Genomic DNA, 21346 nt, shown 5'->3' with positions numbered 1-21346 from the left:
TCGAGAGAAAAGGTTACCGGCGCCAAAATGGCCTCCGTCTGTGTTGTTTTGTTCTGTCTTGGTTACTCGTGTAAATACACGCGCGTTGTACACGCAGATCGTGGGTGCGCGGTGCGCGGGATGGTGCGCGGCAGTTCGACAACCTCTTTCCCAGGGTCCTCTCTTTCTTCCGAGAGGGCACGCTGGAACGAGGTTGACACTGAAAAACAGTTTATGTAACAGAAACATGGTCACATTTTCTAAAACACTTCTACGTCTCAGGAATTGTTTTGTTAAAGAAACTAATACCTGGTCAAGACACGCAAATGGCGACAAAACGTGGTGAGAACAAAGAAGTACGCTACGAGCAGAAGTTTTAAAGACATCTGGGCTATGACCATCAGACAGACACCTTTATTTTAGTTATAAAGCTCAGGGTAGTCCCTTCCGAAGCTTAAAAGCACCTTGCTATCAATAGGAGCTCTGAGCACTAAATACACTAATTACAATGTAGATATACTATAAAGAGTACATCATGTAATAACAATGTGGATATACTGCTAAGAAAAAGTATTTACAATATACTATAAAAACTATATACAATGTGTTAAAGGAAACCTCCTCTCATGAAATAAATTAACGTTAAATTGTTGAAAATACAATCTAATTTCAAATTTCGTTGGAAATCTCGGAAATAATATTTCTGTGTTGGACACAGGTTGGACAAAACAGAATTTGATCATTGCCTAATTTTCATTTTAAATTTCCCGGGCGCCGCCATCTTGGATTTCATAATGTAATAAGGTTGCCCAAGAGAGGATCAAAGGGTACCCCTTGATCCTCTCTAGGGTTGCTCTATTGTTTCACACAAAGGAACTTCTGCTTATTGACAATAGCGGCAGCCGTATGACGTCATGAAATCAAAATGGCGGCGCCTGGGAGATTTAAAATCGAAAACAGGCGATAATCATATCTAATTTTTAGCACACTTGAATGTCGCTTCTGCTATTTAAACTAAAATTTAGAATTTAGACACTATTTCCGACAATTCACCGTCAATTTGGTGTCTTAGTTGAGGTTCCCTTAATAAAAGTAATGAACTATAAAACAAGTTAATAAAAAAAGCTATTTAGATTAATTATTAAAAACTATGCATCCATGACAGTGAAAGGATCCCTTGGCGACTTCTGTTCTTACGGCAGGTGGATGAAACAGATCACTTTGTCTAATTGCGCGCGTGTGAATCTTGTTGTTAAAAGTAAAATAGCCGTCAAAATATTGAAGGCAACGCCCTTCAAAGCACTTCTTTACAAGCTGAAAAACATGTTCACTATTTGTTTTATGCAATAACCGAGACATTTCGTGAGCGAGCATTACGTTGACTGAGCCGATTCAAAACTTTCAACCAACTGCGATCCTCTGAATTAGAGTGAGCTTAATATAATCCAAAAGAATTTTACAAACAATATTTTCAAAACTGACAAATACCAGCATTAATAAAGCTAATTTTACTTCGTAAATTCATAGCCAGTTGTTATAATCATATCCTCTGAATCAACTACAAACGGTTTTAAATTGGGCGACACACTGACGATAAAACACTGACTGAGTTGACTGACTGACTGGGAAAGTATTTGGCCCTCCGCCGGTCACAGCACACGGATCAAAGTTTTTTACCAAGAGGCTCCGCCCTGAGGTCCAGATCGTTATACCCTTTTATCTACCAGTCTTTGACAGAAAAGGTAACCCTCTCATATAACTTACAAAGAAACCAGTACCCCTTCACATACTTATAGTTATTGTAGTATAGTTATTTACAAAAAGATAGTCTATATGCTGTAGTGCAAGTCACTATTACCAGCTGTCGCCTTCGAGCCCGCCGGAGAGAAGCGACAGCCGGAAATATACGTCTGCGTTCACAGGCTAGGGTTAGTCCACCCCTTCTCAGTTTCACCGATTGCCAGTTGATCTTTCCAAAGCATGGATCTCAAAAGGCTGGCAATCAAGCACGATCCCATAATCACTGTCTTCAACATCAGGTAGTACTTTATCATTCGGACGCTCAAATTTAAAGCTGTACAGCAATCGCGCGGCGTACAAGAAAACAGCATTTCTGCCAAACTTTTCTCCAGGGCACGACCGTATTCCTGCTGAGAATGGCATGATCCCCTCCACACGAAGACCCCCTTGCTCGTTCAAGAACCGCTCTGGCCGGAAACAAAATGGATCCTTCCAGCAATCAGGGTCGTGATGAATAGCCCAGAGATTAACAAACACGGTCGTGTCCCGCGGGATGAAGAAGCCCGCGAGGGACGTATCCCGCGTTGTCGAGTGAGGAACTGCCAATGGGGTTTCACTTACAATGCGCTGCACTTCTGCAATGAAAGCCTCCAAATAAGGTAAATTGGGTTTGTCTGACAAATCTGGCAGTCTGGTGCTGCCGATGACGTCATCTAATTCTCGATGTAACCTGGCCTGCACATCCGGGTATTTGACGGCGTAGAATAGAATCCAGATGAGAACAGTGGAAGGAGTCTCAGTTCCGGGCACAAAAATATCAGAGGCGCTGAAAAAGAAATCAAATGTACTTATTTACTGAGTCGTGGGAGGACCTACCGGGGAAATATTTGACTTCTCAAGAATGTCAATAGTCCCTTCAGTTTCTAGCATAACAGTGGAGCGAGCAAAAACCAGAAGAAAGTATCGACTTACAATTTAAAGAATCAAACAAGTCAGTATCCGAAAGTTAATACAGATAGATTCAAGAACTCTTACGTTAATCGCCTAAATTTTAAATACAATTTAGCTATCTGAGCGTATTTTAATTGTAAATAACTTAGATGTATGTACTTTTTACTCAAATATTAGAAGAGACTAGGAAAGACTCCTCTCTTCACTTCACTTCAGTTCTTTCAGTTAAGCGGTCGTGAGGCATCTGTTACGCTAAACTACATTACTTGCAAAGAAAATTATAGTTTTACTGCACCCTCAAGGTTTTACAGATGCACTGACGAGAAAATTAAATAAGACAAATTCTATCAAGCCGTTGCGTATCTCAAGCAGTGTCTTAACTAGACTTCGCTCCATAAAGGAAACTGACGAGAGCTTTGGAACTCAAAGTGGCTTAATAATCTGGGACAAGATCTGCAAAAGGATCTTTTGGTTTCTGGTTCCTTAGTGACAGCCTCCACTATTCCTACCTTCTCAAAATTCTTCATTATCACATCGTGTTTGTTTCTGAGGTGGTTGTTCAAACCAACAAGCCAGCGGGCCGGCGTGATCGGCTTCATTACAGATAATGCAATTTATCTGAATTATGTTTTTAATATATAAAAAAATGTGTTCCTTTCCAGTGATAAAAAGAACGAGCAAAGCCTAATCCGAGTTTTAGCGCTATCATGTTTATATATTGGCATTAAATACATGTGATGGCGTCACTCAAGAAAGTACGTACTTAAAAGTTTTATACTGCTGTAAATATTTCCGACGCTTAAAAATTTCGGACGGTTTTATTTTCGGACATTTTTTTGTCCGTAATTGAAATCGTCCGAATTTTTTTGCAAGTAATGTTTAGAGAGAGATTTCTAGCAGTTCAGCTTCCTCTGTCAAGAATACTCTCGTAGTTCTCCATTTAAATGCCAGATGTCGTCATATTCCCACGCTCTGTAACAACCCCCCTTTCACCTATATTCGTTATATTGTACCAGGAGCCCGCAGCTGGCCGCTTGGAACCTTTATCTGTGTTAGCACCTTGAGTCAACCCTTTTCCAAGTATCAGTTTATTTCCAGAACAAGTCCACGTTTACGCGAGAAAAGCAAGCGATAAATCTACTCGGATAAGAGTTTATTCAAATCTAAGTATGAAGGCCTCGGGTCTTGGTCAAATCATTTGTTGCTGGACGTAGATTTTCGCCATGACGATACGAAGAACCATGTTAGAAGAACAAGGAAGAATACCAGAGGCTCTGAAAAAGATCTATTAAGCACATCGCTCGACAGACAGTCGTTTGCAAGTTCTAGTCTTAAAACAAATGAAAAAAAATGTAAATTATAACTAGCCTGCACACCAACGTCTCCTATGTTCTTTGAGCAGAAAGAAAAGGACGAAATATCTAAACATGTGCCTCGCGAAATTCGGACAAGATAGATTTATTTTTGAGTCATTATATTTCTCCACGGAAAACGTGACCTCCTCTGTTTTCTCTTTTGAAATTTCTAGACGTTTTGAATTGCTTCACTCGACAACAATGGGCCATTGGTATTTCAAAGCCTTCTTGAATAAGTGAGGATCTTTTCGGCTTATCTGAAATAACTTCTCCGGTAAATTTGGCACCTTGTGCTAATCGAGTTAATTCCCCCAAATTTGATAAATTATGATATCTTTAACAGGCTTTTTTGTGTGCGTGTGGTCACCGTGCCTACGAAAGAGCGACGATATACTCAAGCCAGTTATCACATTGCTTACAATATTCGCTTAATTTCAAATATCAGTCTATTTTATCAGTCTTGCCATAAAGCAGAACTTAGAAAAACGTTATGCATAGAATGTATGAAACATAAGCAGCGATTAAAGATGAACTTCTTAGCAAGGAAGCACAATATGAAACAGTATTGACCAAAATCAAGAACGTTCCTATAGCTGCGAGTGGTGAACGACTTCATATTTCCAGTTCTGGCGATGACTAATTTTTCTGTCGGCAATTTTTTCTAAAAAATCTTTAAACACAGACAGAATAGTAGCTGGCCTGCAAAACAGGCGTTATTTATTTATTTTTTTGTTTGGTTAGTTAGTTGTTTATTGTGTTTTCAGGCGAGCGAAGTTTCGCGCGAAGGGAAGGGAGCAAAAAAAAAAACATACCACTGATGAACAATGGTACGCGGATAAGCGTTTTTTTTTTTTTTTTTTTTTTTTTTTTTTTTTTTTTTTTTTTTTTTTGCACGGCCCCTCTCGTTGCGCTGGGTGTTTGCCTCACGCTTGTCTCCGATCGCCTGAAAAACGGAAAAATAGCGCCTCCTGTTCTGCAGGCTACTGGGAATCGCCTGGCGAGATTTACTATTTGCTCGGCTGATGTATTTGCCCATGAGTGCACGCTGGCGTTACACGAGGTTTTAACTTTTTAACAAATACAGGACAATTAGATTACACTCCTTTTTTATAAGAACCTTTTCGGTAAGAACGTTGAGGCTGAGATGAACTTAAATTTAAGAACTTACTTAGAACATTACCCAGGCTGAGAGTCAGTTAAGAACATTTTTATTTGACCAAATGTTTTTAAAATAAACAGTATAAATACGGATAAAAAAAAAATGCATGTAAAACTTCAGTCTATTCTATACAGTCCAGTTTACCCAAATGACAGGTGCCTTGGTCACGTCCGTGTAGATTTATGGAAATACTATCTATCACATTCGGGCTCAAATTGCCAAAAACAATCAGAACGTTCAGCATTGATCAGTCCCAAAATTAGACATTCTTATAAATAACAGAAACAAAAAGGAGTGTAACCACAACAAATGGCTTACAATCCACTAGGGGGCGAAAAACTAACAGGATTAAGCGAGATATTCCTCTGGGACACAGAAATAATAGGATTAGATTAAATTCGAGGATTTTTTTTTTCCATCTAGATATCACTCTTTGTAAACCAGCCAGGATTTGGTCATGAAATACGTCGGTAATTTGGCGGAATTCATGATCAGATCAATAAATTTTGTTTTCGATTGAGAGTTATGCTGCAGACAAATGGCAAAATCAGGTGGTCTTCCAAGTTCATCATCCATAACTTAATGGACTGCGTGGTGCCGGAATCCCGATAATTGTGTGTAACATCTGTGTACTGATTTTCATGCTTGGTACTAGAAATGATTTTCCCAATAAAAAGTTCTCACCTGAACTCCTTTGTACAGTCAACTCTCGCCTTGTGGAAACCTCGCTATTACGGACACCCAAATAATACGGACAGCAGCTAAATCCCCGGCAAAAATAAATTACAGACGTTTGACTGAAATACATTCCCGCTATTACGGACTCTAAGAACACTAACTCGCGGTCCCGAGGATGTCCGCAATAAAGGGAGTTGACTGTAGTTCCTTTTGTGTCCTGTCGGTTAGGTCTTTTAAGGGCCAAGACACCCCTCTCGGATAAAAAGACGTAATTAGATGCACTCTCGAGAATACATTATAGTATGCATGGATGCATAAAATTATGAAGAAGATGAAGTCAGAACAAAAGTGTCAATATTGTTCTTACCTTGAAATGAGATTTTCTTCTGTAAGCTGCGAATCACCACAGCTTTCCTTAAAGGCCTTTAACATTGCATCAAGCGCAGATCTGATGTTGTTCTTATTGAAAGTCGAGACATGTTCGCGAAATTTTCTTTCAAAAATTTCATCTCGCTGTTTTCCGGCTCGCATTACTTTCTTTATGATCTCAAAAGGGATGTACTTGAAGATGGGAAACGTATCGATGAGATTAGCCGCTCCAATTGACATACGAAAGACATGTACAACTTCCACGAGTGTGTCAACCTCTTTATCGTCGAGTTTATATTCCTGTCCAAAAATCAAGGAAGAAATGCAGTTTCCGAAGGATTTGAACACGTTTTCTCGGGGGCAAAATGGTTTTCCATTGTACGAACGAAACTTTGCGCACAACTCTTCAATGTGCAACAAAATCCCGGCTTTTTCCTCACTCGAGCTTATAGCTTTGACCGCCATATTGCGTAATAGCTTCCATGGTTGTGAGTAAGATTGAAACGCGATGTCAGTGCCGTTCCGAGCGAAAATGTTGCACAGGAAAAGGTGTTCTGGCCGCCCTGCGAAATCCTTTGCCTTTGCGACGAGCGCTTCTTTGGCTATCTCATAACCATTGAGGACGATCACTCTTCGGCTTCCCATGTAGACACGAAAAACTTTGCCATATTTCGTCGCCATGTTGGCGAGATCTTTATAAGGCATCTTTTGTCCAATCGAGAGCAAGTTTCCAAGCACGGGCAGCGGAAACGGACCCGGAGGAAGATTGCGGTTTTGCCAAATCGTGGCTGCGACATAAACAGCTGTAACAAAGAGCAACAAGACGATAATTTCAGCGACCATGATTTCAGGATCAACGGTTCTTACTCCCGGTTCTTACTATAGCGTGAAATAGGACGTTTCCAGGGCGTAGCTGTAGAACGCTGGTACAAGTTCTCAAATGAAAACGGCCCGCCAGCATCTAAGATCAGTATTTTAATTCATCCGCACACACAGAACATTACATGACAACAACTCGACCGTTAACTTGCACCTTGCTTATGAATATATTACAATCATAATAGCTTTATCCTGATTGGACAAATGGTGCATAATCATGCTTGAACACTACAGTAGCTAGGTTTTTTTATTGTTTCGCACCCATTGCACTTAATTACCTCATTGTCATGTCCACATGTGGTATGTCACATGACATTTTTTTCGCATTAGCATTGAGCGGGGTGAAAAGCCTAAACTCAGGTGAGTTATTAAGCTCCATGTTACACAAATTACTCTATTCTAGTCTCACAGCTCATCAGTCAAAAAGAGGCGGCGTGGATGATGAGTGGCAAAGATGTTGATGATGTCATCAATGTCAATCGCTCTGCCATAGTGTATGTTCATCATTGCCAGACCTGCCGTTCGTCGGAGAAAAAGACTTCGAATCTTCTGAAATCAAATAAAGATCATTCCTTAGGGGCGGACCATTAAAAATCACGGGAGAGGGGGGGGGGGAGGGTAAAACATTTTCAGGGGATGAATTTTGTTTTAGTCCAATTTGTCTTCATGTATTATTTTTCGACAGAACTTTTTTTAATATTAAAGGCATGAAAAGCTTAACACAGTTTAATTACGGTACCGCTCAAGATGACAGTCTCTTTGGAGTATCGATTTCCACGAAATTCAAGTATCGCGATTATCGAGAAAGAAATGAGCTACTAAAGGTATCGCACCTCATGACTCGAGGGACGTTTTTTCATTTGTCAAGGAAACTCGGCTTCGTCGTGTTGGTCGATACCATTCTTTACGGTTGAAAGCAAAGGCCAAAAGAGTGAGAAGTTCGAAGGCAATATAGTATGTATATTCGGTGTCGTTTTCTCAGAGGACATGTGATTTTTTTTTAATATTTATATATTCTTACTAAAACTGAAAGACAGAGAACATATGTACCTCATGTTAAATCTTGTTTTAGTTTTTCTTAGATTGGACAGACTATTTTCCTTTTCTGGTATGTAGCCTTGGATTTGGATGCAACGCTCCTTTTCTGTTTTGACTGATTTGGTTGTCTGATTTCCAGCACATTTTTTGGGGATGCATTGTGCTAACAAAGATATTTTCTTATTAAACACAGCCAAATCTGAACAAATCTGGCTATTAAAACTCTCAAATTTTCAGAATTTGAACCACAGCGAGTATATTCCCAATCCCTCAATATTTTTTTATACTACCCAAGGTCGTTGAAAATTTAACGTACAGCTGAATATTTTATTTCATTAATTTTTTATTCAATATATATTTAACATATTAATTGAATTTTAATATTTGAAATGGTTGTCTGGATACACATAAAGAGAGAAATGAGATATAATGAATTTTTTGCAACATCCAGACAAGATATAAATGGTTTGTGAGTGACTTTGGTTCCCGACTTGTTTGGAATTTTTTGGGGGGACTTGCCCCAACCCCCGCCCCCCATCCGGCCCCCTCCCGTGATTTCTAATGGTGCGCCTCTTACCTCTCCCCGCGGCAATGAAAATGGTAGGAACCTTTGCTCGCTTGGACATTTTTAAAGGAAACCGCTTTTCGACAATCAAATCGCTCCCAGAGTCCTCAGGCTTATTGGTCAGCGGGAAGACGCCAGAAGAGACTCTGGAGAATTCGAAAAACAATAAATTTTTTGACTGGCTGTCCGGTAACAGTTTGCATTGTTTTACCGAAGTAATCCTTCGGTAATAAAATTCCAGTTCCTCAGAGTCTCTCCTGGCGACAAACCGCTGGCCAAAGAGCCTGAGGACTCTGAGTACAAGATTGACACCATGCACGAGGGTGGCTTATACCGCTGTTGTCAGTGGGCTCGTATTCTCACGGTGCAAAGGACCAAACATCCATGGATGTTGTTTACTTTATAAAAACAGTAAAAACAATATATGTGCCTAACTGCTTTGACTTTCAGAATCTTTGTTACGAACAAGAACATGGTCGAGGTCCACTGCAGATATTCGGTTCAGCAAATGGATTATGTAACTACATAGCACTGGAAAAAAATGTGATTCTTCGGATTTGTACGTTTTTGCCATACTGAATTATAAGCTTGTATGCTGTTGACAAAGCGGGGGTCACGGGCATCCCAGTACTCCCTCCCTCCCCCCCCCCCCCCCTTGCTACGCCCCTAATTGGGAAAACTGACGGAAACCCGATAGTCAAAGTTTCCATTGCGTTTCGGCGGGACGGATACGACGGGAAGAATTGTTAGAGAAAAAAGAAGGTAATGTTTCGCGTTCCCGCAGTGTTTCCGTGTAAGACCGTTTCCATCTCGTCTCCTCAAATCAGATTCGAACGGTATTCTCCCCAATTAAGCTGATACTCTGAAAGCTTTTTGGAAGTGTTTATGTAGTCAATTAAACCAACAAAAGAAAATAATTTTCACGACAAAGCTGGACAGCCTCAGGAATTTTCCTCGGAATTAAAAGTAAAAATAGCCCACATCCATCGCTGTTTTTCTCGATCGACTGACGGCACCGAAAATTCCAGAAATTCGACACAGCTATGCAGACAGCTCGCTCATAACTTTGCTCTGCGCTATTTTTTCTGAACCAAAGGGAGGGTGCAAATTACGGTTTTACCTGCAATCAGTTTGAATAGCTTTCTGTCAACACTGTATTTGACTTTCCAGATAAAGTAGCTTCAATGCACCCAATTTATAAAACAAATCAAATATTATTTAGCAGCCGTTATGAACCAAAGAAAGACGATGAATTTCCGTGATCAACAACAACAATTTACTTGGTATTCCCACATGAGTGCATGGTATTACCTGTAATAAAATAGGGCTAATTAATATGGTATAACCTGATTACGAAAGGGTCTTATATGAATAGATATAGGCAGCTGTAAGTCTGCATATAATAGGATCAACATTCTTAAAAAGAAAAATAATTTTAGAATTATCGTCAAGATCATTGAAATAGGGATATTTTCTTATTATGTCTTCGAAGAACTGACTTTGAATATAAATTATCGTTAATTAAGGTGACCGATAGAGTATAAAATACAATCATTGTTCAACTTCTTTTTTAAAGTTAAGTGGCAGAAAAGGCAAATTCGGAGATTATCTGGGGTTTTGGGTATTGTGTGTCTTCCAGTTTCAATCCGCACATCGATGATTTCCGAGACGAAATATATTTATCTTTTTCTTGTAAGAGGAATTGTTTATTGTGTTCAAGAAATCACCTTTGCGACAGTCATGCAGTTGTAAACATGGAGTAAAACTTCAATTTATTGTTTTGTTTCATCAAATTTATTTAATTGATGTTGAGTCAATTCTTTACCAAGCGTTAGTCGAACCTGACAAATAAACGAGTTGTTCTCATTTAAGTTCAATGCGTTTAGGTTCGATTTTTACAGAGGTCATTAACTTTTTTGCACAAGGCACATCTGTTTAAAAACAGAATACCTGAACTATTGCAAAGAAAAGAAAGACGTCTGGAGTTTTAACTCACTGAATATTCGCGCCCTTATATCGGCTTACTTCAAAAGAACTTTCGATTCGTTTGTCTAGCCGAGTGTCCCTGGGTCTGAATACATGCGCAACATAAGTTCTTCCCGGCGTCCTCCAGGAGCTTAACATTGTGAAGTTAAAGCTGTATACATGGTATAGGCAATGTGTCTCAAAATCTATTGTAAAATTTCCAACTTTGGATAAAAATAAACAGTTGTGTTGGTCATAATTCTGTTAAACAGGAAGTTTTTTTTTGCTGCTGTCCCATAAAGACAAGAACAATCGATTTTGAAAAAGTAGTTTTGTTTATTTAACAACAGAATTTATGATGTCAATTTACCAGCACTTCAGAGCTTTTCATTGTCACTGCTTTTAATTCATGTTTGTTAAATTTAATTGAATTTATGAGAAAGACTATAATTGCAGTGCAAATTAAAAACAAGAAAAAAATAAATGAATGATGTATTATTCCAGTAAGTAACACAGGCATACTCGGATTAAAAATCCGAGTGCTCCTATCAGGAGACGAACCTAAGACCTTCCAATTACTAGTTCGGATGCTCTATACCACTGAGCTACAGGAGACTCGTGGGAGCTAAGGCCATTAAACTATAGGTTCATGGGACACGGCTAGGATTGGAATGTCATGTGTGGCATGATATATGCACAATGGAATAAATGTGAATAAATGTGATGGAAGAAAAAATAATAACTGAATAGTAATAATAATAATAATTATAATTCCAGTGCAAATATCGTTTCTCGAAAACTAATCGTCGCGTTCTTTACAGAACAATAGAGATTATATACTGTCAAATTATTTCAATTCATATTTTTTTGTCAGGAATTAGACATAAAATTATTTATATCTTAGTCTTGTTTGTTTTATTTCCAAAAGAGTAGAAATTATCTTTGTCTTTCAAATTATTTTCATTCGTATTTGAGAAAGTCAGGAGAAAGTACTACCTTGTAAAATATATTTTGTAAATTGTAAGAGAAAGTATCACAGTTTGCAGTTCAGTTTTTCCTAAGAAATGCTGAACGGATAATAATTATGTTTCAATCGTACTTGTTTATTTACACAACAGAAATCATTTTTCCCAAGGTAATGCAATATATGCTCAGAGAGAAGATTATTTAGAGTTTTATTCAGAAAAAATATTAAACTAAGAAATATATTTAATTTTAAATATATATTTATTAAATTTTTAATTTGCAAAAGGCTATTGTAAACAGACTATTGCTCACAAACAATCACTTGGGATACATCTTAACTTTGGAGAATTTCAAGAAGTTTAGCCTCCTGGAACAGTAAAATACTTGAGATGATAAAGTATGGACACCAAGAATACTCCTTACAGAAGTAAAAAAGATAAAAAAAAAATTAAGAAACAAAACAATGTTCTTGTAGCCCCGAGAAAGGTTTGTTTTTCCAAACCGAAATATCGGGCAATTTGTCACATACACTGACTGGTTTGTTGTTTCAGTTTATATATCCAGGCAATTTTTTGTTTTCGTCTTTTCTTCTGCCGTAAGGATTAGCCTTGACAAGTTTAGTGTTTGAATTGTGATGTTTACTGTGTACTTTGATTAAAGTGATCAATTTTACGTAAGGCTATGCCCCCAAACACAAGTACTATACTTTCTGGCATCGGCGTCATCTTCAAAACGTGACTCAGTAGTATTCTGCTAAAACTTAATATGCTTGAATTGGAATATTTTGCTATATAATGATTTACCACAGGAAGTAGCAAAAGTTTGCGCAAAGTCATGTGGACGATGTTACAACTCAAAGACGCAATTTGGGGGGACTGGCTTTACTTCCACCCTTATATTCTCTTGTTGTAAAATAATGTTCGCTGCCTCTGTCAAAGCTGATATGTGAAAAGCTACTTGCAACTCCGTGGTAAGGAATATTTAGCCTACAGAACAGGCGGTATTTATTTATTTATTTTATTTTATTTTTATTTTTATTTTTATTTTTGTTTTTATTTATTATTATTATTATTATTATTATTATTATTATTATTATCATTTTTATTATTATTATTATTATTATTATTATTATTATTATTATTATTATTATTATTATTATTATTTTGCGTTTTTCAGCCGAGCGGAGGCAAACGTAAGGCGAGCGCGAGGCGCAAGTCACGCGCGACGACTCGCGTTTGCCTCCGCTCGCCTGAAAAAAACGCAAAAAAAAGTAACGCCTGTTCTGCAGGCTAAGGAACGCCGGTGGGGCTGGGGGCGGGGGAAGGAGGAGGAAGTCACTAAACCTACTTTCTCGAGTTAGCGATGGCTCTGCGAAATTGAAATCTTTAAAGAGCACATAAGGTAAGATAAGATAAGATAAGATAAGATAAGATAAGATAAGATAAGATAAGATAAGATAAGATAAGATAAGATAAGATAAGATAAGATAAGATAAGATAAGATAAGATAAGATAAGATAAGATAATCTTTATTTATCCACGGTACAAAATTCGTCAGCTTTAAAAATGCCTAATACTAATATGATGAAAATAATTAAATAAATAAAAAAAAAGCTGCTTTCCACGAATGCCGTACAGTTCTTAGAGTAATCGTTTAAATTGCCCAAGGGACTCTTCTTCCCTTAAGTTACAAGGAAGACTGTTCCAGAGAATGGCGCCACTATAGCTGAAGCTGTTTTTGTAATAGTTTGTGCGCGGTAATGGAACATTGAGTTTATTTTCAGAGTCCCTTGGGTTACATGCGACTTCTCGCCTTTCAAATTTAGAACTAAGATAGTTTGGAGCTAACCCGTGCAGAGACCTGTAAACCATCGTAGCTCTTTGAATAATAAATAAAAAAAAAAAACATAAATTGTGCCTAGGACGCAGGTACACTCAAAGCTCTACCCCCTCCGATCAGCACTCCACTAGTCTATTCGGATTTCGCCCGGGGTTTTATTTGATAAGCTGGCCTCGGCAATCGACCTTGACGAGCATATGGGACACTGTTTGTAAAGGACTTTAAGTAATCTAGTGTAGCGCTAATGTGCGTATCCATACAGTACTCGTCCAAAGAACCTGAAGTCTGTGTTTAAGAGCTTGACTTTCGAGAGCTTGGTAAGCTTCCGAGCCCGCAGTCTTCTGGGCCATGGTATGTGCAAGTAGAAACTTTCAAAGCGACAGTGTACAAAGGGTTTCGTGGTAAAAAATTGAGGCATTCGAAGACAACAGTTTGTTATAGTCAATCAATAACTCCTCTGGGCGCTGCGGGTTTTCCCAATACCAAAGCTCTTTCTAATTTCTTCTTGTGATTGCACGTATCATAAAAGGTTTGCAGTTAAGAACGATGCCGTAATCACTGTCTTCTTCATCGGGCAGTCTCTCGCCAGGAGGACAATCAAACTTGAAACTGCAAAGTAATCTCGCAGTGTACAAGAAAACTGTTCTTCTAGAAAAGCCTTCTCCGGGACAAGACCGTATTCCTGCTGAGAATGGCATGATCCGCTCCACACGAAGACGCCCTTGCTCGTCCAAGAACCGCTCTGGCCGGAAACAGAATGGATCCTTCCAGCAATCAGGGTCGTGATGAATAGCCCAAAGGTTAACAAACACGCTCATGTCCCGTGGGATAAAGAAGCCCGCGAGGGACGTGTCCCGTGTTGTCGAGTGAGGAACTGCCAATGGGGTTTCACTTACAATGCGCTGCACTTCTGCAATGAAAGCCTCCAAATAAGGTAAATTGGGTTTGTCTGACAACTCTGGCAGTCGGTTGGTGTTGCCGATGACGTCATCTAATTCTCGATGTAACCTGGCCTGCACATCCGGGTATTTGACGGCGTAGAATAAAATCCAGATGAGAACAGAGGAAGGAGTCTCAGTACCAGGCATAAAAATATCAGAGGCGCTGAAAAAGAAATCAGATGTACTTATTTACTGAGTGGGAGGGCCTGCCGGGGAAATATTTGACTTCTGCAAGAATGTTAGAAGTCCCTTTGTGGGAGAACAGTATAATAGCGACGTTTAATAGCTCGAAGAGGCTGGAGCGAGCAAACACCAGAACAGGCTGAGAAAGAGGAAAGAGAGGCGGGTGGGAAGATGCCTCTCTGCAAGCTCCCTCTTGGTTCGTTCCCACCAGTCCAGTTCTTTCTAGATAGAGCCCATATGGAAGCATGTTCTCTCAATTATTACGTAAGCTCCATCTGAATGTCAGATTTTATGCTTATGCACCATCTGCAGTAATAACCCCCTTCCCGCATTGGCCGCGTATAAATGAACATACATTGTAAGAAGCTAATACTGGTTGATTCGTTTGAAAACGCAAGAAGTGGTTAGAACCTCCACCGTACATTAGCCCTGGGTGCCAGAGGCTTGTCATGCGTGGTTTCCGGTCTCCAGTCTTCATAATTACCCTTCGCCGCTCGTGTCTTCGGCCTTCGTAAGCTCCTCGTCGCACGCAAGAAAAAATCTTTGGTATCCAGGGTACCGTAAATTCAGCCTAGTTACGACGAATTTCAGTCAGTTTGTTACGAAACACCCACTTAGCATTATGTTTTAGTTAGTTGTGCAGTAAAACATTGAAAAAGCTAGAAAAAGTTTGAGTTTCGATGTTCCGAACCCTCTTTGAAAAAAAAAAAATAAAAATAAAAGACTTTTCTTTCTCACGGTGATTCTTGCTAGCATTTCATCAAAACTATTCTAAAATTTTGAAAGGACGTCGCTCGTCTCATGACGAAACCCGTTGCCATAACGACGCGAAGAAGATTTCAGGTGATTTCTTGGAGGATCGACGAGCCTTAATTAGTCTTCGGCAATTTTTGCGTGACGCAATGGTGGAACGTGAACAAACTAAATTGGCCAATTTTTCAGATCCAATTCAATTTTGACCATTCCTTGCCAAAGACACTTTCGAATAGTGTAAGCGGTAAGTTAAAGTATTTGTGTGAGTGAGTTAAGGCTGATTAAATTCCCTGTGCCTCTAGTCAAAAATTCCTGGTACAGAAGCCAATTATTAAAATAGAGATATAGACAGATTAAGTTTAATTTGTCTATATCTCTATTTTAATAATGGTTTCTGTACACGTTTCTTCTCTCTATGTTTATCAACCAATCATATCTCAACTTTTCATTACTATCATCTTTAAATATTGTAACCGTTTATTTCCAATGCTTTACATAGCTTTTTGCAGCCCCTGAAGAACTTTAGTTTTGTCTAACCGAAATATTGGGCAATAAAATTATTTTAGCTGTCCGATCAGCCCAAGTAGGACTGTCTGCGTCTCCTTATCTAGTCGAAAATGGAGATATTTAGGTTCATAACAGAAAGGCACTGAGGCCGACAGTAATGCCATGGTAACGTCAAAATGTTTTGTGTCTTCAGTTAGCGTACATTATCGGTGTCAAGTTTGAATGGGATCACTTTAATATTATCAGAGATATTCTTGTTTTGTGATTTTCGTTAAAACAATTTTTGAACAAACACTTGAATATCTCTGGAATGAGAGAAGATTTTCAGAAAGCGAGAACGCCATTCTTCTTCTCTCTGAAAGGTTTTTCAAATGGGTATAAATTGTTTTTCACTTCATATGCACTTTAATTTAGATACGCACTAGCAATAATATAGTATCAATCAAATCTAGTCAGAAAATGTTCTCCCTCTCTTGCTCCGTCCGTCCGTCCATTCCTATGTTCGTTTATTGATTGATCCATCTATATACTGCTGTATTGTCACACTGACGCTAACTCCAAGGGACAATTCGCTTTTAAAGGAGAGATCACTGTCTCTAGTTCCTAAGGCCGATTCACTGTCATCAGCATCAAATTTCTCCTTGTAGTATCAATGCTTATTCAACCTTTGAGGTCATGAGAAGTAACGATATAATCACCTAAGGTGAACGTTTTTGATATTTTAATAACTTCTCCCTGGTACTTTTTATAAGAAATGTATGGGGACAAGATAGGAGAATTTCTTCTTTGATGTTAGGGGTTAAAGGGTTAAGGAACGAGACATCTTATGCGGAGACAAGTGATGACAACGAACGTCGATGAGAATGGTTACGAAATAAAATATTATGAACAGAAACGATTTCCTTACCTTGAAATTAGATGTTTTTCGGTCAGTAAATTGCCACAGTTGTCTCGGAGCTCCTTCAACATAGCATCAATCGCTGACCTTATGTTGTCCTTCTGAAATGTGGTAACATGTTCTTGAAATTTTCTCTCGAACAGCTCATCTCGATATTCTCCAGCTTGTTTTGCTTTTTTGATGATACCAATAGGGATGTACTTGAAAATGGGAAACGTATCTATTAAATTAGCCGCCGCTAGTGAAGTGGCGAAAACATGGAGAGCCTGTATAAGTGCTTCTAATTCCCTTTCGCTCGGTTGAAATTCTTCTCCAAAAATCATGGACGCAAGGCAGCTACCCATAGATGTGAAAATGGGATCTCGGGGATAGAAAGGTGTTTCTTCGTAGGAGCGAAGTTTCTCGCATAACTCTTCAATATGCAAAGATATGTTGGCCTTGTTCTCAGTTAAGCGCATAGCTGTCATAACCATTTTGTGTTGCGCCTTCCATCTTTGAGAGAAAGTTTGAAAAGCGATGTCTGTGGAGTCTCGACCGAAAATACTCCCAAAATAATGGTGTGGTCGCCCCGCGAAATCTTTTGCTTTTGTGACGAGTGCTTCTCGGGCGATTTCAAAGCTGTTGATGACGATGAGTTTTCTTCGTCCCATGTGGATGAGGAAAATTTTGCCGTACTTTTTTGTCATGTTGGCAAGATCTCGGTAAGGTGCATCTTTATCAATAGACAGTAGATTTCCAAGCAAAGGCAGCGGGAATGGACCAGGAGGAAGGTTTCTGTTTTGCCAAATCGTTGAGGCGACGTAGAATGCCAAAACGAAGACCAACGACGCGATAATTTCAGTAAACATTGCTCAAGACGTATGGTCAAACACAAACTGTTGAAATGATGAAAAATTATTGTTATGCTAAATTTGTCAATCACGACGTCAGCTTTGACGTGAAACGTGAGAATTTGAACGTTGTTTCGCTTGGGTTATTGCATATATTGGTTGCCTGCTAAATTTCAATACAATAACATGGCATTTATTTTGCATGACATGAAAAACGCAATATTGTAGCTTGCTTTTGAATGGCCCCACGTCATCATGGCCCCAGGCTACGTTTGATTGTGAAAGAAAAGATTTTTAAAGCCTCTTTACATATTATCAAACGATGCATGAAGCCACTATGGTGATAAAAGAAAAACTACATAATGGTGTGTTAGGTAGACTTTGAAAGGTACCGATAAACCACCAAGGCCTTACTGTGGCCATGAATGGGTTTGGGGTATTAAGTGGCATACCGCCTTCGCTGTTACGAAGTGCGGTTTGAGCGTAATCGAGGAGGGGGAGAGGGGACCGAGAAAAGTGAGAAAAAAAACGGAGGGGGGGGGGGGCTGGGTTGATTGGCTCAATATTTACCAAAATAACTAAATACTTAAAAGAGAATCGTCATCGATTTTTACTGTGCTTTTGAGTAGCAAAAAAGCATTTGTGTCGATGGAAATGTTAAAATAATGGTTCAATATTGTTAACAATTACCCCACACAAGTATACATAAGCTAGTATCTGTTACCTTTTTCCGTGGATGGCTTAGATGGAAATAGATAACAACTTGAAAAAATTCGCCAATTTTAAATTTTTCAAGTTCTACCTGTGTATTTTCGAAAAATTGCTAAAAATTGTTTTACAGTTTAATTTGTTCTTCATTGAAAAAAATCAGTTCGTATTTTTCCCCCGGTGCTGTACGTCGAACAATTTCATGTTAGAGAGAAGGTTCTATGTAAATATTCGAGTAGCTTTGGTCAAAATATAGCAAAATCTCCGTAACAGTCCCCCTTTAACTAACTTTCGGCCAGGGTATGTTCTATGGAGTGAGGACGGTTTCCCTTATATACGCTATGCGGGTGAGTGCCGCCCTAGCTAAGGTCGTTTTGGTTTGAAAGTAGGCATAACTTTGAGTAAGGCGATTTCGGTCTGAAGTGGTATGGACTCTGAACGGATGTTGAAAAGTTACAGTTTTTAGTCTGAAGCAGAACTTAGGGTTTGGAGGACCGTCGGCACAACCTCACAAAATGTTCCGAGGAGTATTACATGCCCCCCTCCCCTCCCCTCCCCTCCCCTCCCCTCCCCTCCCAGGTGTCCCAGTGATGACGAAAATAAGTTGAACTCATTATGAAAGTGTAGTTGAAAGGTTCAATTTCATTGTAAATACATTTTGAATTACAGTCTTGCAGAACTAATAATGCAAAAAGGAGCAAAGCTAATATTTACGTTCAGGGAAATATATTTTTCCAACATTTCGAAAAGCACGGTGATAGTCGATTTTATTTATTACCATTTTTTTAAATTATTATTATTATTTTTTTTATCCCCCACCTCCCCTTACACACAGTCCACTGGAACTGGCCAATAAAAGGCCAATATAAACAAAGAAAAAAGCCACGTCCCGTGTCTTATCATACCGCGGAAAGACTGAGTCGTTAAAAGACATTAATAATTAACACATTTGCGAAATACGAGCTAAACGGCTCAATCGTCTTTGAGTTCACCCTCGTGCCATCGCTGCAAGTCTTTTAATTTAATGGTTCGCGTTTAGTGAGATTTTCCGCAGTGCGATGAAGGTGAAACACATACTCGCGGTTGTGTTAAGCTGTATCTTAGTTTGTCGTTGTTCTTTAGGTAAGTGAAACTTTTCTGATGTTATTGTTTTGTTTAAAAAAACCTTTCGAGTTAGGCCTTTTTACATCATCAAACAATAGCAAACGTCTTTAATTCTTTGAATTAAACGTCTAATTGGTGTACTCCCTCCTTTGAAATTAAACTGTGCCTTATCTTCGCCCCTAAGCAATTTCTTCATACAACGGCAAGAAATGCTTGGGGGGTGTTTAAACCACGAATTACAATCATCAAAACCTGATACACTACCTAAATCAGTTTTGCAGATGTCCCACGTTTCTTCACAGATAACACAGCGAACAGAGAGCCTTGTGCACCAATCCGCTTTCTCTTTCGTATCTAATTTTATTTTTTTTTTACCCTGGCTCAAAAAAACGACTGCGGCTGACCCATTTGCAGTTGTGCGTGTTTCTTTTAAAGTGGTTTCAAGGTTCAAGTTGATACAGATTATAAAATAAACATTGCAACAAATGCGCTCCTAATCAACATTATATATAAATTTCCAGACCTTTTGAATTTTTCAGGCGGTTGTTTCTTTGCTATCGCCATTTCATTCCTCGGAAATTATCGATCTACTAGTATGTTATTTGCAAATGACTAAATATTATTCCCTTTGTAAACGAGACTGAAAAGTTTGTGGCTGGCCAAAATGCGTTGAGACGTGGAATTGAACATTAACAAACCCCAGTCATCACCTCTAATGTGATGCCCCACAGAGTGCAATGGGTTTTCGTGTCAAGTAGCTTCAACAATCGTCTCTCGTATTCTGTGTTTATCTTTCAATGCGGAATTCATCTATTTTGATAAATTTTAACCAAGGCTATAAGTATTCCATATATTTGGCTACACCTACGCCGAAAAGAGATGCTTTCTTTTTTTCTTTTTTTTTTACCCCAGTGGTATCAAAAGGGTAATGCATGAAATGTAACATTTTTCGTATATTTAGGATCAAATATTAAGTAGATTGCAAGCGAAAGGGTGACTTGAGTTTGAAAAGGGGTAGCATAAGACGAGCCGTAATTACAACGCGGACGTTTGAGCGAATAGTCGAGTCCTGTTATTCCAACAAGATAGAGGATTTTCCTCTTTCTTTGGCTTATTTTTTAGGTAAAAGAAAGGAGGATATATATTTTTTATTTTTGGCTACCGTAAAGTGGGCGCCATTTCGACAAAAAGTAACATGAAAGAGTAAGGAGTTCAACCTCCCGGTAGAGTCTCCTCTTATGAAACCTTTGTGGATACCCCCTCCCCTCCCCCATCCCATCCTCCTGGGCTGCTCATTGCCTTTCATTTTTTCATGTATTATTTTATCCGTATTTATACTGTTCATTTTAAAAATATTTGGTTGGAATAAAAACGTTCTTAACTGACTTTTAGCCTGGGTAAAGCCGCTTTTAGTATGTTCTTAAATTTTAGTTAATCTTAGTCTCAACGTTCTTATTTAAAAAAAAAATGGTTCTTATAAAAGAAAAAGAGTGTAGCCTGCAGCCGTAAAATATCTAAACTACGTTTTCTCCGAATGAATTGCAATGAAAACTAGTGATCTGATCTATTTGACTGATGTTTATAAGAATAAGAGAAAATCACCCAGACTACAGGAAAGACATTCAGCTGGAGCACGAAACACACGCAAATATGAATCAGGTTTTGATAGATATTTGGGGTCCCGGGACAAGCGCAGTTAATTAAGCCGAAGACTTCGGGATCCAGATTATTCTTGGTCAGAAACATTGCAAAGTGCTTGTATTACACAAACAAACTGAAAAGAAAAGATAACACAAGGTTATTCATTTTTTCGGTTGATCACTTCAAGGGTAAGGCTGTGTCATGAAAAAGCCCGGAATTGATACATGTCTGAGTGGTCACGACTTTTATTCAGTTTGAATTTTTGAAAAACCTAAAGCCAGTGGCACACTAGGTGAGT

The 21346-nt window shown here is 38.8% G+C and overlaps 3 protein-coding genes across 3 annotated transcripts in view; 1 reads left to right on the top strand and 2 right to left on the bottom strand.

Annotated features, from left to right (window-relative positions):
• Positions 1 to 1470: 1470 nt before the first annotated feature.
• LOC146453594 (cytochrome P450 1A1-like) lies at positions 1471 to 7276 on the bottom strand. The gene is made up of 2 exons (XM_085096467.1): positions 6230 to 7276; positions 1471 to 2545 (listed from the first exon to the last, which is right to left on the bottom strand). Exons 1-2 carry the CDS (start codon positions 7072 to 7074, stop codon positions 1930 to 1932), a joined length of 1461 nt encoding a protein of 486 aa, XP_084952593.1. The 5' UTR covers positions 7075 to 7276; the 3' UTR covers positions 1471 to 1929.
• Positions 7277 to 13174: 5898 nt separating this feature from the next.
• LOC146453593 (cytochrome P450 1A1-like) lies at positions 13175 to 17750 on the bottom strand. The gene is made up of 2 exons (XM_085096455.1): positions 16775 to 17750; positions 13175 to 14587 (listed from the first exon to the last, which is right to left on the bottom strand). Exons 1-2 carry the CDS (start codon positions 17611 to 17613, stop codon positions 13978 to 13980), a joined length of 1449 nt encoding a protein of 482 aa, XP_084952581.1. The 5' UTR covers positions 17614 to 17750; the 3' UTR covers positions 13175 to 13977.
• Positions 17751 to 19263: 1513 nt separating this feature from the next.
• LOC146453590 (uncharacterized) overlaps positions 19264 to 21346 on the top strand; it is an 18873-nt gene continuing 16790 nt past the window's right edge. Inside the window, exon 1 of the mRNA XM_085096443.1 lies at positions 19264 to 19425. Coding sequence (XP_084952569.1) covers positions 19362 to 19425 — 64 coding nt within the window. The 5' untranslated portion in view covers positions 19264 to 19361. The remainder of the gene's footprint in view (positions 19426 to 21346) is intronic.

This window comes from Pavona decussata, unplaced genomic scaffold (assembly GCF_977016875.1).
Source record: "Pavona decussata unplaced genomic scaffold, jaPavDecu1.1 SCAFFOLD_329, whole genome shotgun sequence".
Classification (NCBI taxonomy): Eukaryota; Metazoa; Cnidaria; class Anthozoa; order Scleractinia; family Agariciidae; genus Pavona; species Pavona decussata.
The sequence above is the reverse complement of the archived record's forward strand: the minus strand, read 5'-3'. Positions and strand labels throughout refer to the sequence as shown.